At 40.5% G+C, this 17,202-nt stretch overlaps 1 protein-coding gene across 3 annotated transcripts in view; it reads left to right on the top strand.

The window, feature by feature from the left end:
- Positions 1–7,390: 7,390 nt before the first annotated feature.
- Positions 7,391–17,202, top strand: part of PIK3CG (phosphatidylinositol-4,5-bisphosphate 3-kinase catalytic subunit gamma) — a 44,319-nt gene continuing 34,507 nt past the window's right edge. Inside the window, exons 1-5 of one of the 3 annotated variants that reach the window (XM_037836397.1) lie at positions 7,391–7,535; positions 9,686–11,692; positions 14,832–14,897; positions 15,009–15,234; positions 16,650–16,753. In XM_037836397.1, coding sequence (XP_037692325.1) covers positions 9,698–11,692; positions 14,832–14,897; positions 15,009–15,234; positions 16,650–16,753 — 2,391 coding nt within the window. In that variant the 5' untranslated portion in view covers positions 7,391–7,535; positions 9,686–9,697. The other 2 variants (XM_037836399.1, XM_037836398.1) reach the window with 2 other exon arrangements.

The raw sequence follows: 17,202 nt of genomic DNA, 5'->3' as shown, positions 1-17,202 counted from the left end.
TCGTGGGACGGAGAACATCTTCTTGACCAAAAGGGGGATGTGAAAGGAAATGAAATAAGCTTCAGTGGCAGAGAGATTCCAAAAGGAGCCGAGAGGTCACTCTGGTGGGCACTCTTACGCACACTTTAGACAACCCTTTTTAGGTTCTAAAGAATTGGGGTAGCTGGTGGTGGATACCTGAAACTATCAAACTACAACCCAGAACCCATGAATCTCGAAGACGGTTGTATAAAAATGTAGCTTATGAGGGGTGACAATGGGATTGGGAAAGCCATAAGGACCACACTCCACTTTGTCTAGTTTATGGATGGATGAGTAGAAAAATAGGGGAAGGAAACAAACAGACAAAGGTACCCAGTGTTCTTTTTTACTTCAATAGCTCTTTTTCACTCTAATTATTATTCTTGTTATTTTTGTGTGTGTGCTAATGAAGGTGTCAGGGATTGATTTAGGTGATGAATGTACAACTATGTAATGGTACTGTAAACAATCGAAAGTACGATTTGTTTTGTATGACTGCGTGGTATGTGAATATATCTCAATAAAATGATGATTAAAAAAAAAAAAACTGAATGGAATTCCAATGGATCAGAGATACCTTTCCCTCCAAATGAACCCAAATGTGATTCCATTTCCTTCAGGGCATTCTGCCCAGCCTGAAGGCCCTCCAGCTGGTATAAAGATGGAGTAATTGGGAAGAGGTCAGCATTTCTGAGAGGCAAACACAACACTCCAGCATTGGCCTCCACCTGAAATATCATGAGTCACACAGAGAGGAGAATTCCAAGTATGGGGAGGGCAAAAAAAACCCTCAATTTTCAAAGAAAATATGGCAAGTGGCTTAATTTTTAGGCATTTTAGAGTAAAAATACTTTTAGGTAAACACTATTTTAGGAAACTTTATTTACATATTACACACGGAAAAGTGACCATTGCGTGGAGAGCTTCATAAATTTTCATAAATGGAGCACACCTGTGTACCAGTACCCAATCAAAAAAACTAGAATATTAGCAGCAACCCAGAAGCCCTCCCACATCTAAGTCAGTAAATACTATTTTAAAAGAAAAGGGAAGGAAGGAGAGCGAACAGGGGCGAAGGGAAGTAAAAAAGACACTCGAATGGAGTTTGTCTAAGCTTCTATTTTAAAACCGAATGAGAAACGCCTCGGCAGCTTGGAGGACAGTACCGAGTGGGAACTCACGCCCTTCAATGAGACACACCCCAGCAGGGTATTTCCCGAGCTGCAGAAAATTCTCATCTGATTAAACAGATCCACAAAATGGATAATTCCAGAAAGAGCGGGGCCGAGCTTTGGAGGAAGAGGACCTCCTCCTAGTTCACAGAAACGCCTATGCAAAGACGGCCCTGCCGCGTTCCCCGCGGCCCCGCCAGGTGCCCGCTGCGCTCCAGCAGGTGACCAGGCGCGCCGGGCAGGCTGGGGCGCGAGTGCGGAACCCGGTGCAGCAAGAGGAACCACAACCAGGAAGGACTCCGCCCTCTCGGACCGCCGCCTGGAGGGCACAGAAGGCTGTGCAGGACCGTGCCTCGCATCCGTCGCCCTAAGACAGGCGAGGATGGGTTCAGAGTGGGCGCCCCTTTTCTGAACCTGAAGGGGCGGAGCATCCTCTTGGCTTCCTTCCAGCCGGTAGTGACTCCCGCCAGACACCAAGCTGAACACCCAAGGCCTTGGAAGGAACAATGTCCAGTACAAATGCCTGAGAAACAGCTTCTATTGTAATGTCACCTCGTGAAGCCCTTCGTACCAGGGCTTTGAATGGGGACTCCATTCAAACTGGTCTAGTAAGTCTTCAAGATATCCCTTGAATGAAGGAGACATATTTGGCTTGACAACTTTACTCCCTTATTGCAAACAGCCTGGTCTCTGTAAGGATCATGCTCTGTGTGTATTACGTAGATCGATGTGGGTACGTGGTTAGGGTGATGGGTAGGTAGATAGGTAAAAATCCTCAGCATTCTGCAGATAACATAATTCTGAATACAGGTTCAGGGACAGGTCTGGTTATCCATTATATGGGAGGATTTCTTGCTCACAAGCACATGGTACAGATAGTCTTTGGCCTTGTATTTTAGTCAGTGTTAGTAACGGAACAAAAAAGAAAATTAATAATTAGATGAGACAGAAGGGCTATAATGGGATTTTCCCAAAGCATCATGGTTCCTTAGGATGCTAGCCTAACTGGGTTCCTTCCTAAGTTCCACACTTTACAGACCACTTCCCTCCCAGGTTTCATGTTTGTTCTGAAGTCTGAAGAGGCAGACTGAAGGGCTTTAGGATAGGTGGGAGGGAGGGCATGTCTGGGTTTTAGTTGGTCTGGAAGGCCTCAGGAGAATCGCCCAACATTTCTGTTGCTTCCTCTAAATGCAAGGTAACCTAGTGATTTTCAAAAAAGAGATACTCAATAAAATGATCCATTCCATGAGCAGTTGTTTTACTAAGGCCCTACTTTACTGTGGCAAGCACTCTATTAGGTGTCAGGAATGCAGTGATGAACGGGGCAGTCAGTTTGTCTTTGAGAGTTCACAACCTGGTGGAAGGGGCAGCCAAGTTAACAGCTTCTGTACCCTGGGAGAAGTGCTATGGTGACCTGACTTAATCAGATGCGGGACCTGGGACAAACCATTTCACTTTTCTGTGCCTCACTTTCATCATCTTTAAAATGGGGATGTTAATAAGAGTGCTTCTCTCCTTGGGGTGTTGTGAGGATTATATGAATGAGTTCTTACAAAAATGTAAGACACAGTTAAGTACCACAAAGCAGTTTGTTGTTGTTGGTGGTGCTATTGTATTGTTGCAGTGGAGGTTACTAAAGAGGGAAGCACACTTACTTTGCAATACAGAAAACCTTCCAAGAAATGGTTACGCAGAGTAAGTATTGAAGAAGTAGAAGTTGTCAAATGGCTGAGGCATGATGAAATGGAAGAGAGAAGAGAAAAAAGAGTACAGGAAGGGGATGGAGTCCAAGAAGTAGCATGACCAAGCACAGAGGTGTAGAAGGGTATGACAAGTATGAGGGCAGAAATCAGTTTAATTCGATTGTGGAGGTGATTTGGTGGATGAGACTGAGAGTTAGGCAAGGAATAGATCATGAAGGGCCAAATGTATCATGCTAAGGAATTTGGATTTTTAAAAATCAATTTATAGAAAAGCATCTTCTAAAAATTCATGAAATATTAAGCTGCATTGGCAAAGTTTAACTGAACAAGGAAATTGAGAAAAGTGCTATCAATGGCTAATTTGTGTTAAGAATAGAGAATGAAGTGGAACATCACACAGGCACCTGGATCTGGCTGAAGATCATCAGGGTTGTGCTGACTGTGGTTGATTTCTTCTCAGAACCTGGAGTGGCTCTCCACTACTCACGTGACATGATAACAGCCTGCCTTCCCAAGGCATTCGAGGCTGGCAGACTCCCCTGCTGTCCTCCCCTGCACCCTTTTGTTCTTAGTGTCAGAGCTCTGACATTTTGTTCTGGTGTCCATCCTTCTCTGGCCAGCCAGGAACTCAGGGAGAGGAGGGGAAATGATGGTAAACCCTGTTTAGTTTAAATCACTCATGTAATTCTACCTCCCCTCACACTGATTGATTTAAGTATGGATGGTCACTTCACACAATTCTGGCCAGAAACATGAGGGAACACAGGAGTCTTATGAAAAAGTGTCCTTCTCTCTTAAAAAGAAACACACAAGATGACATGGTCTCTTCTTCTCCCGAATATTGTGTTGGTATGTGACATCTGGAATTACATGTCCTCTAGAGCATCTAACACAATGTCTTACGTAGTCCCTGTTAGGTAAGTTTATGTTCTTTTGAAAATCGAAGATTTAATAACAACTTTCCATGAGATAAGTAGGATGATAGCTTAGTAGATTAGGAAGGCCAAAGACACAAATTGGAATGTATTAGTCCTAGAGAAAGAACAGGAATAAACCCAGGTCTCATGATTGCTCGTGTTTCAGCTGTACAAGGATGTTTCTCTTTAATCTCACTAAGTATAGACCAAAAATATTGGACACAGTTTCATAAAGGTTTACATTTGTGCCCAGACACAACATAAAAGTGAAGTAAATTGTTATATTAGATTGAAATGCCTTTTTGCATTTTTGTTCACATTGCAGAAGCCATCTGAGACTGAGCAACAGAATGTGAAAAGATGGATTTTAGTGCTTTTCCACGCTTAGAGATAACCACATGTCTGAGTCAGATAGCTAACCTACTCAGGAATAATAATCAAAAATAGAGCTTCCCAACCAGAACATCCTAAAAGGGTTAGGGGCCCTTGGGGTTGTGGGCATTGTCTCAGGCTTTAAGGAACCTCCTCAATCGACCCCCATGTACCTTACAAATGTTATTTACATGTGCCAAGACATGAAATAAGCTTGGGAAACACATGTGTACAGCATAAAATCCACACTGCTTCTTGGCCTTTTGGCTAAAATCAAATGTAGAATAAAATCCAAACTGCTTCTTCAACATTCAAGACCCTCCACAACTTTGACACCTTTTCCCCATGTCTGCTACTGCTCTCTTTCACAAACTTTCCATTTCAGCAAACTTTGGCTTGAAAATCTGCCCCTGTGATTCCTCCTGCCTTGAATCCTATGCCTCCCCCTGCATATTAAGAAAAAAAATCCCACTCAAGGTGTCCTCTTCGTCCAGTACACTGCTGTACTACTTAACAGAAGTTATGTAACACACTTATACCACTTGGTCCATACATTATATCAATATTGTACACGCTATTTTTTCACCTGCGAGTCTTATCTCTCCAACTAGACCATAAATAATCTCCTTCCTCATAGCAAATGATTAATTCTTAACTTGTTTATTGACCATTGACATCTCTTACTCTGTTCTGAAACTCTAATTGGTTCTATCATGTCATGCCTAAGATGGCTGGATATGATATAGAAGGTCAAACTCTTAATTGTATTTTTTTCAACTGAAATGTATTATATGTATATGATATGTAAGATACTGTGCTAGATGCAAGGAGATTCACAGAAGGAAAAACAAGAAAGGAGATGCAAATATTAATTTAGAAAGGTAATGGTGATAATACTTAATTGGTACAGTTTCTGTTTGGGGTGGTGGAAAAGTTTTGGTAATAGATGGTGGTGATGGTAGCACAACGTTATGAATATAATTGACACCACTGAACTGTATACTTGAAAGTGGCTAAAATGGGAAATTTTTTGTTGTATATATGTTATCACAATGAAAATTTAAAAATAAACCCATAGAACTGTACAACACAAAGAGTGAACCCCTAATGTAAACTATGGACTTTAATTAATAATATTATAATTATTTTGGTCCATCAATTGTAACAAATGTACCACTCTAACACAAAATGTTAATAATAGGGAAAACTGCATGTGTGTGGGGGGGGGGTCATATGGGAACTCTGGACTTTCTGCATGATTTTCCTGTAAAACTACAACTGATCTAAAAGATAAATTAAAAAGAAAAAAGAGGTAATGGCAAGGACTTGTAGTCTTCTACCCTAAAATTTCTGGGGATAAAAGAGGATCTGATTAGTACAAAATGCCTCTGATGGAAGAAGTATTTACACAGAGGAAAGAGATGTTTGTCATTATTTTCACCCTTGGAAGATTTACTATGTATAGTTAAATCTGAGTGGCTATAACAGGATTGGGAAAGAGCAGGGTATTTTAATTCTCAAACCACCAATAAAGCCTGAAGTATTTTCAGGCTCAGTCATAGAACAGGCGACCTCTGCATAATTTTCCAAACTTTATGCTCATTTCACTGAATAAACAGGACATAGCTGAGTAGTACCTTCACAGGCAAAGAGACCCAGGGGTCCAAGTCTTGCATTTCTGGGAAGAATCTGTGAGGGGGATAGGGTGCTGGGTGGGGACTTGGCCCCCTTGGATATGACTGAGCCAGGACAGTGAGGGAATCTGTTGAATGGTCTAGGAACTGGGCTGATGAAGCTAATGGTCCTTCTGTGATCAGTGCCCCCTGCATCCACCCCCCCTAAAATCTCCGTGAACCCTCCCATACTCTCCAGAGACTATGTGAAACACAGCTCGGCAGTTCCTATAGCATGGCTCCTTGGTCCCTCCCTCAGAAACAAGAGGGCCAGCCTTGAGACTTCAAAAGCTGCCAGCCTCCTAAGGAATTCAGGGACCCCTCCTATATAGGAATATACTTTGAAAAACTGATAAGCCTCCTCTAAATCTTTGGGGGGGGGGCAGCCTTTGAATTAAATGGCTTGCCTGCTGATGTCAATTATTATAGTACTATTCATAGAAAGTTAAGACCCAAGGAGACTACGTGAAAGGACATAGATCAAATCAAATGATTATTTATCTTGATGCCAAATATTTTAGAACTCTCAAGATTATGTACTGCCAAGAGACCTGTGACGCATGCTCCATCTTTCCTGTTGTCTCTAGAACTCAGTGGGAGTCCATGAGACCCAAGATTGGAGCATGTACTCTGGCAGAGAGAATCCTTGGATGGAGGGGACCACTGGCTCAGGATCTGAGGATGCTTGGGGTTCTCAAAGGAATTAGGGTCACCTGGAAGATACACAGCTGCTCTAGAAATGATTTAGGATAGCTCTTCTACGGGCTCTGTACTCCTATTGGAATCAGGGGTCATTTTCCAGTGACTGTCTGCCTGATAGTGTCATAGTGTTCAGCTCCCCAATTTTCCCATGATACCAACCAACCTCCTTCTATTTTAACTAAGATCAATTATTGCTTATAGTAAATTTCAACCCCCAATACACACACACACACACACACACACGCACACACACACACACTTTCAGTTTTCAGTTTGAGCCTGTGACATTTTAGGCCCTGAATTCTCTGAAAAAAAGAGAGAAATCTCTCACCAAGCTAAGACCAGACCTCGTCTTTGAAAATGTTCATGTTGATAACTCAGTCCTCTGGATGACCAGGTTTCTCTCCCCCCATCTTCAGGCTACAGTGTATGAAGAAGGGTTCATCTGAGTTCCCATGAGGGGAAATTAAGAGAGTGAGCTTTGCAGGACTGAGGGGTTTGTTTTGGCTCTTTAAAATCTTCCTAAGAGGCTGTCTCTCTGTTATTGTAGCTGTTGGGTCTTTTTATCTACTTAAAACTAGCTAGAAAAATATTTCATTTTGTTTGTAGCTCATGAATGTGTATTTTTGCTTGGATCTATGTAAATTTAACTTGTCTCAGTCTATCACAATTTTTTAAATAGTTCAAAGAATTTAAAAATATATGTGGTAAACATTGCTTGCTCTTGTGTGCTCTCTCTCTGTGCTATAACAGGAAATGCATTTCTGACACTTTTAAAATGAGCAATCACACGTATAATCAACTTGGTTAAAACTTCCTTCCTGGTAACTGCAACACTTCCTCTGCATCTGGATACGAAGGGAGACCAAGAAAAGCGGAAGAGTTTAGAGGCACACTGGGTAGGTCTGAATTTGTTTTGTTTTCAAAAATTAAACAAATGATTCTTCAGCATCATCGCCTCCGCTGCTTTATCAGGTATTACTTCCTTCTATTTTTTGCCTTTGGTGGGTCTGACTTGAAATAGTGACACTTCCTTCTCAGCTGGAATATTTTTATCTGGAACTGTTGTCATTCTTGAGATGATATTACTACTGAATGTCTGTTTCATTGTCTATTCCAGCCTATATATTTCGATGTCCACACAGTTCCGGCAATAGTTTTGCAGGTGCATCAGTCCACTGTTTTTGTTTTTGTTTGGGAGGAAAGAGAAGGGTAAAGGAGCCTGTGCCTACCAGGCTTCATATGCTTACAAATGCATGTTTAGAGATTATTGTACAGTGCTTCTAACATCTTCTCTTAAAAGGAGAAAGCTTCATAGCCTCAACCATGAAGAAAAGCAGTGAGTATTTAGTCAGCCTATTTTCTTCTGATTCTAATATCTTTTAAGAATGTTTTGTATCACAGAGGCAGAAGTTATTGCTGTGTTTGTTGCCTAAATTCAGACATATGTTATTTTATTTCATCAATGTCAATATTAATTTATCTTAGGGTTTTCTTCATTAGATGTTCTATATTGTAACAAAAGGCCAAACAGTGAATGTTTTAAGCTGCAAGACACAGAATGGGACAGGTGGTTTTGTTTACTTAAGTATACCTTCATAATATTTTAAGAGAGGGAAGAGTGACATTAAAAGTAAGTTTAAGCCAAGATTCGAACAAAAGTCTAAATCCAATGAAGCTTGTCTTCCTTATTTTTATATCTAACTCTCTTTCTTGGCATATGGTGAATGCTCTACCATATCTTGAGGAAATAATCAGTTGAGTCCCTAACATGAGTCATTTAGGAGAGCAAATGATATTTTCTGAAATTTAATAAATTTTTGTTTCTATAGCTGACCCTTATTCAGAATGTAATATTTTACAATGTAGTGATTCTAAATATTAAAATCAAAATAACTTATTACTCATATTTCAATTTTAACATTTTTTGCATTTCAATCATTATTTGAAGGGTTTCTTAATGTAGTATGTCACATTATATATATATATGTTTCATGCATGGTAGATACTCATTAAAAATTTGTGGAAAGAGTGGATAAAATAATGAGAATAAATTTATATGTTCTTGTTATAGAAAGGAAAATATTACAGGAAAAATGAAGTTAAAAATAATAGACTGGGGCCTAAACAGCAGGCTACTGGAATCAGAAATCCAGCCTTCCATCTTGTGGCTCCTCCACTATCTAAAACAAAAGGAGATCAAACGAACTGATAGAAAGCCAAAATTATCTGATTGTTCATATTAGGAGAGAATAGCCTTGGGTGATTCTCTAGATAGTGCCCTAATATGATCATTACAGTCAGAATGTTTAAACACTTCATGATTCAAAATTCTACATATCTGCAAATGACCTTGACTGCAACTTTACCAATGCTGGTATTCTTGAATTTTATGAGGGAAATAACTAGCTTTCCTAATTAGAAAGAAAAAAGAAAGAAAGGAAGTCAACTAGGGCTTAGATAACAGGTACAGACAATTTGAAAATAGAGAACATGTAAGGAGGTTGGGTAAAGTATCTGGGTCTGAAAGAGAAGTGTAAGAGTCAACAAAGAAGACATAAGTCAAAGGCCAGTTTTCAAAGTTGGGTGTTTCAGCATCTCACCTTGAATGGGACTTGAGCCTTTAACTAAATTACTTACTCATCTATGTATATCCTTATGCTTAAGAGCAGACCATTTTGAGTCACTATATGTCAGGCACTGTGCTAGGTGACTGCTTTACATATTATCTTTTTTTTTAGTTATTAATTTTTCAAACATATACAAAAATAGAGAAAATATCAGAGGAATACCATATACCAAATGGTCCATACTGAGGAGTGTGTATTACCTTATTTAATTCTCAGCTCCACCCTCTGAAATATACTAACCCCACTGGCAGATGAAAAACAGGCTCAGAGACTAACCTGTCCCAATCACCCAAATACTAAGTGGCAGGGCCTGGAATCCTGGGCACCCATGCTCTTAAGGGCTATACAGCATTTGGTTGCTTTTTGATGCCTCTGCTTGTTCTTCTTCTGGGTCCTTGTGGACATGGACATCGTCTACACCTTTTACTTCTGCCACTTTAGGAAAATGAAAACGTGCCTTACCTGTGACAAAGCCCTGTTTCTCCTTGCTCTCAGGTCACGCAGGGCATGGATCTGGAGAACCGTGAACAGCCCGTCGTTCTGAGAGAGGACAACTGCCGCAGGCGCCGGAGGATGAAAGTGCGCAGCACCGCGGCCAGCCTATCCTCCATGGAGTTCATCCCCATCGAGTTCGTGCTGCCCACCAGCCAGCGCAACAGCAAGATCCCCGAAACGGCGCTGCTGCACGTGGCGGGCCACGGCAACGTGGAGCAGATGAAGGCCCAGGTATGGCTGCGCGTGCTGGAGACGAGCGTGGCCGCGGACTTCTACCACCGGCTCGGCCCGGACCACTTCCTATTGCTCTACCAGAAGAAGGGGCAGTGGTACGAGATCTACGACAAGCACCAAGTGGTACAGACCCTGGACTGCCTGCGCTACTGGAAGCTGCTGCACAAGTGTCCTGGCCAGATTCACGTGGCGCAGCGACACGTACCCTCAGAAGAGACGCTGGCCTTCCAGCGGCAGCTCACGGCCTTGATTGGCTACGACGTCACCGACGTCAGCAACGTGCACGACGACGAGCTCGAGTTCACGCGTCGCCGCCTGGTCACCCCGCGCATGGCTGAAGTGGCCTGCCGTGACCCCAGACTCTACGCTATGCACCCCTGGGTGACGTCCAAGCCTCTCCCGGAGTACCTGTGGAAGAAGATTACCAATAACTGCATCTTCATCATTATTCACCGCAGCACCACCAGCCAGACCGTCAAAGTCTCAGCCGATGACACCCCAGGCACCATCCTTCAGAGCTTCTTCGCCAAGATGGCCAAGAAAAAGTCTCTAATGGATATCCCCGAAAGTCAAAATGAACAAGATTTTGTGTTGCGAGTCTGTGGCCGGGACGAATACCTGGTGGGTGAAACACCCATCAAAAACTTCCAGTGGGTGAGGCATTGCCTCAAGAATGGAGAAGAGATTCACCTGGTGCTGGACACTCCTCCAGACCCAGCCCTGGATGAAGTGAGGAAGGAAGAGTGGCCACTTGTGGATGACTGCACAGGAGTCACTGGCTACCATGAGCAGCTGACCATCCATGGGAAGGACCATGACAGTGTGTTCACTGTGTCCTTGTGGGACTGTGACCGGAAGTTCAGGGTCAAGATCAGAGGCATTGATATCCCTGTCCTACCCCGGAACACTGACCTCACAGTTTTTGTGGAGGCAAACATCCAGCATGGGCAACAGGTCCTTTGCCAAAGGAGAACCAGCTCCAAACCCTTCACGGAGGAAGTGCTCTGGAATGTGTGGCTTGAGTTCAGTATCAAAATCAAAGACTTGCCCAAAGGGGCTTTACTGAACCTTCAGATCTACTGTGGCAAAGCTCCAGCACTGTCTGGCAAGGCCTCTGCAGAGACTCCCAGTTCTGAGTCCAAAGGCAAAGCTCAGCTTCTCTATTATGTGAACCTGCTGCTGATAGACCACCGGTTCCTCCTACGCCATGGGGAATATGTGCTCCACATGTGGCAGATATCCGGGAAAGGAGAAGACCAAGGGAGCTTCAATGCTGACAAGCTGACATCAGCAACAAACCCAGATAAGGAGAACTCAATGTCCATCTCTATTCTTCTGGACAATTACTGTCACCCAATAGCTTTGCCTAAGCATCGGCCCACTCCTGACCCTGAAGGGGACCGGGTTAGAGCAGAAATGCCCAACCAACTTCGCAAGCAACTGGAGGCAATCATAGCCACTGATCCACTTAATCCTCTCACAGCAGAGGACAAAGAATTGCTCTGGCATTTTAGATATGAAAGCCTTAAGCATCCAAAAGCATATCCTAAACTATTTAGCTCAGTGAAATGGGGACAGCAAGAAATTGTGGCCAAAACATACCAGTTGTTAGCTAGAAGGGAGGTCTGGGATCAAAGTGCTTTGGATGTTGGGTTAACAATGCAACTCCTGGACTGCAACTTTTCAGATGAAAATGTACGGGCCATTGCAGTTCAGAAACTGGAGAGCTTGGAGGATGATGATGTTCTGCATTACCTTCTGCAGCTGGTCCAGGTATGGGATGTTGATATTATCAATGGAGTGCTCTTCTCAAGGAATGTTATTTGCATGTGCACAGGTGCCCCTTTCAGTTTTTATCAAAGGCGCTTTGTCCAGAGCTTCTTGATGAAAATAGATCTGAAGTCACCTCAACAAACAGTGAACTGTTCCATTTATTTTTTTACTGCCTTTAAGGGTTTGCTGACATACCCTTTGAAGACATTTAGTTCCTCAATTTTTAGGGGAATTTTCCCTGTGGGAATCCTTTGTTCTCATTTATTATATTAATAATAGATATGACTTATTGAATGCTTCATTGTGCTAAGGTTCCAAGTGATTTATGTGCTTTTCATGTATTATCTCATTTAACCCATGCAACAACTATGATACAGGTCATATTTACATCTGCATTCTAAATATAAGGAAACTGAGGCACAGAGAGTTGTCATGTGTCCGTGGTCACATATTTTGAGAAAAAAAATACAAGAATTCAAACCCAGGAATCTGACTCCAGGGTCTGCTCTTTTTCCCTGCCTAAGTCTAGTGTCAGGATTAGAGAGAAAAGGTCTTACACTCTGACTGTAGTTAACACCATTCATAGAATCACATATCATATCTGAATGGAACCTTGAAAGCCCCTGTCTTTAGATGGGCATGGTACTGCATTTCCACCCCGCAACCACACCCCTCACCTCTCTACACACATACACACACACCCCTTGCTGTACTCTCAGGTCCAGAGAGGCCCACATGATTTGCCTAAGCTTCAGCTAGGAAGTTAAAGAGGGAGAAACAGCTCTCCGGCCCACTAGAGCAGTTCTCAAATTACATTGTGCTGTCTGACAGAGAAGAGGAAATAAAGGAATTGGAATAGAAATGCTATTTTAGACGTGTTTGTTCATGAAACAGCATTTATTGAGTGCTTGCCCTGTTCCGGATGCTGAAAACAGAACCAGTCACCACCCTAGCGTAGCTTGTGGTGCTGTGGAGAGGACTGACATTAAATGAGTATACACACAAAAAGATACTTAATAATAAATTGTGACAAATGCTGTGGGAGGAAAATACAGTGCATTATGAGAAAATAATCCGGGGTCCAGGAGACACCTAAGACTGAGGGAGCCAAGGACAGTTCTGAGTAAGTAGTGTTTGACCTGAGATCTTAAGGATTAGCCAGGCTAAGATTGTTAGGCACTAAACTGTTTAATCATTATCTATATTTACAGGAAGTCCCTGGAGTTAGTGTGACAAACATTTTGGATACTCTCAATTTTAACTCTGAATTCTCATCTTTCCTTTAGCTAAGTACTTGAAACATTACAACTGGCCTTAGTCTATGAAAAAGAGCCATTATTTTTCTCTACCCACTAGTTCAGATACTGGCATAACACTAATGAATTTTGGATAATCAGATTATCTTCAGTTTTCTAGCTCAACATAAAGAAAAGAACATAAAACAGATTTGAATGAGATCTGTTCCAAGTCCCAAGGCAGCCATGAATTATTTTTCATTGTCATTTTCACAAGTAAACTTTGCAGAATTGGAAAGTGAATAGTGTTCTTGGTAGGTTTTAAATGAAAGAAGTCAATAAATAATATTAACATTGAATTTGTGGTTATAAATTTGTCAAATGGTAGTCATTTGTAAAACTATTTGAGACATGTTCAGAGGTGGTTAAATGACTCATTCTTGATTAAAATGGTCTCCTAGTTGAGGTCTGCACACTGACTTTACAGAAGTGAAACACCAAGAAAGTCAGAAAGACTCATGTTTCGGTTAGAAACTTAAAACATTTTTTAAGTGAATACATACTGGTGTCCACATAACTACATTCTCAGAACTGAGGTCTTAGATGCAGCTATAATGGCACCCATTTTACCATACCCATGGAAAGCATCTCTGAAAGCATATCTTGGAACAGTATCAAGTCAGTATTGATCATTTCCAAACTGGAAAACCAGAGCAAGAATTGGAAATCGTACCAAGAAATCTCCAGACCTGAAAATATAAAGAGGAATGGGCATTTCTCCTGTTCAGGAGGGGTGGGGGGTGGGGAATACCATTTCTTTTGCCAAAGGAAATATTCTGACATGTTTAAGTTTAAGCCTTTCTTTATGTATATATGTGACATTTGCCCTAAAACTTATATTCTTGCTGCTTCTAAAAGTATGAGCCTATTTCAAACTTATAGAAAAGTACAGAGAATAGTATAACAAATATCCATGTGCCCACCACAATATTTTTTTTTTACCTTTTGTTGGTTCTTTTTCTTCAATAATAGAGCTGTCACCTAAGCCAATATTCTCTACATTAGCAAAGTGATATGAAAAGTACGGAACACTAAAAATGAAGATCAAGTTCTCCCTGGAGAAGCAAGCATATAAAATCAAGGATTGTCAGACAAAAAGCTCAGAGTGGCAACACCAAGTGGCAGGGAGTGGTGATCTCTCTGTGTGGACTGAATTTAAATTTCAACATGGCAGGGTATTTTCCTTTTTTCCCCAAGGAAAGGATAAATGCCCATTCCACTTTTTATCTTTGGGTCTGGAGACTTCTTGGTACGATTTCCAATTCTTGCTCTGGTTTTCCAGTTTCTTACTGTTTACTTGCTATAAGAACCTGTGAGGCAGCTCGGTTTCTTTCCAGTGCAATGAAAAATATACATCTTGAGTAAAGGGAACCTAAAGGATTTTAGATTGTCACATCTACCAAATATTTTTCTCTTACATGTACTATATTTTCACTGTCCATTTTCTAACTAACTCTCTTACTTCCCACTTTTATAATTTGCTATAGTCATCTCCATCTTTCCCCTCTACCTTTCCAATAAATTAAGTAAGCCCTTAATTTGAGCAAAAATTCTCACTTCTTCACTTTTGAAGTTATCAAAAGCATATGACTGTGAATCAAGAGTTCTGGCTTCTAATCCCAGTTCTGTCATCAGATGCTCTCTCACCTTAAATAAGTGGTTAAACATTCTGGTCCTAAGTATCCTCTAAAAGGAAAGACTGAGTTTAAGCAACGGGTAAGAGTCTCATCACCCTAGCCATAAAGTCCCAGTAAGGCAGAATACCACTTTTTCTCCATTTCCTTTTGCCTGATTTACCAACATAGAATGCAATCTAACAAACGTCAATGTGTTTTTTTCTTTAGGCTGTGAAATTTGAACCATACCATGACAGTGCCCTTGCGAGATTTCTCCTGAAGCGTGGTTTAAGAGTAAGTACTTCTATTTTGATAATAGCATGATATTTAAAAGTTAGTAAGAATTGACTGACAAACCTAGAGCATTAGTCATAATAATTTCAACCTTCTCATTTCCACCCTCAGAACAAAAGAATTGGTCACTTCTTGTTTTGGTTCTTGAGAAGTGAGATAGCTCAGTCCAGGCACTATCAGCAGAGGTTTGCTGTGATCCTGGAAGCCTACCTGAGGGGCTGTGGCACGGCCATGCTGCATGACTTTACCCAACAGGTCCAAGTAATTGAGATGTTGCAGAAGGTCACCATTGACATTAAATCACTGTCTGCTGAAAAGTATGACGTTAGTTCCCAAGGTACAGTGGCTACATTTTCTTGGTTCTCTCTGTGAAAGACTTCATCTCCAAATGCCATTTTCCATATGACTCTTCCTCTTCCTTCTGGGAGGCAAGTTGCATCTCCCTACAGGCAGCCAAGAACACATTTTTAAATCTTCTCTCTGCATGCAGTTAGCAAATTTAAAGTTCTCGCTTTACAAGTTAATAATTTTTTAAATTACTGATTTATATATTCTTAATGATGAAGTTGTGGTAACATATATAAACCTCTTTGAAAAATTAAAAAGCATTATGCAGACATAAGGTGTATTTTTAAGAACATTTATATATAGCAAAAAAAAAAAAATAAACCAGATTAGTTATTTACAAATCTTTACCATTTTCCCCTATCTTTGAATATATGCATATAGTCTTATATTGTTAATGTTTTAAAGTAATGAAATATTCAGAAGTTATTTTAAATTTTTGCATTTCTTCGAGTGTGTATGTGTGTGTATAATGTCACCTCCTCTCTGAAGCCATTTCCAGTATCCTTTTCTTGTCCCTAACCTAGGAAATCCTGTCCCTGTGCTCAGAAAATTCATCACTCATTTTCTGTATTTTCACAGTTTTTGGTTAATCCTACATTATATTAAGTATTAATATACTGGTGTTGTCTGATAAGCTTGAAGCTAGGGTATATCTCATTCATTTTTATATACCTAGACTTAGCATTATGGCTCATAGTAGGCACTTACTAAAATCTGCAGCTAGTATTTTAAAGTTCTGAATATTTTAAATTTCCACATTTGCCCTTTAATTCTTTTCCAATACATCAATTATACTCTCTCCTAAAATAATGATAATAATAACCTTACATTTTGGGTAAGTAAGAAAGGGAAAAATTTGTACTGGCATCCAGTCTATCAGTGATCTAGGGAATAATTTTAAACTTAGGTATTTTGCCTTTAGAATTTTGAGGCTGTTAAAATTGCGTGTTTCTCCACACAATCTAACTTCCTCTTTTGAAAAGAATTTACAGAACCCTAATCCAATTCCATTTCATATTGTCTTCAAGTGTCTGTTCCCCAAATCAGATGGCAGTTTAAAGTTTCACATACTGCAAAGGAAAAGACAGTGTTGACTCTTTAGCATTACCCTCACAATACCCCTCTCTATCTGACTGGATTGGTGTCTCTGTGCTATCCTGTATGTACTCACATGTTTCTATCCCCTGGTGCAGTTAGTGTACATTGTTATATTGCTCACAGTGACCACTGCCACCTCAAATGTCCAGTTAGAACCTCAAAGCAGGGACTTATCCTTTCTTCTCCTGCTCCACACCAGACCAAATGTGTAAAAACTGTGAGTAAATTAGGTCTCAGGAAATGTTATAGAAAATACTGATGATTTCTTGGACTCACATAATGTTTGTCTGCTTTTGACAATTACAGTTATTTCACAACTTAAGCAAAAGCTTGAAAACCTGCAGAATTCTAATCTCCCAAAAAGCTTTAGAGTTCCATATGATCCTGGACTAAAAGCAGGAGCACTTGTAGTAAGTATCACCTTGATGTGTCCACATGGTCTTTATGTCTTGAAAATGTCTATTCATGCTTTGTAGGGCCCAGTATTTTAAAGACTAACATTTATATAGAGACAGGGAAGCTGAAGAGTCCCAGGATGTACTTCAGCTGTCAAACATTTCTCTAAGCACTGGTTATGAAAAGCCTTTCATTTTTTTTTTTTTTTTTTTTTTTTTTTTTTAAAAAGGAAATTTGTGGAATTGTTTGTAATAAAAAAAAAAAAAACAAATCTGAAAGCCTTACTCTCTATGGAATACTACACAGCTATTAGGAAGAATGAAGTAGATTTGTATGTATTGATTCGGAAAGTGATGTAAATATTTTGAGTGGGAAAAAGCAATATGGAGAATAATATGTATAGTATGTTTCCATTTTTTTTAACATTACAGTTTATGTATTTCAGATCCTGTACAAAGTAAAT

Source organism: Choloepus didactylus, chromosome 5 (assembly GCF_015220235.1).
Source record: "Choloepus didactylus isolate mChoDid1 chromosome 5, mChoDid1.pri, whole genome shotgun sequence".
In the NCBI taxonomy this organism is placed as follows: domain Eukaryota; kingdom Metazoa; phylum Chordata; class Mammalia; order Pilosa; family Megalonychidae; genus Choloepus; species Choloepus didactylus.
Note: the sequence above shows the minus strand (reverse complement) of the source record. Positions and strands in the feature narration are given on the sequence as shown.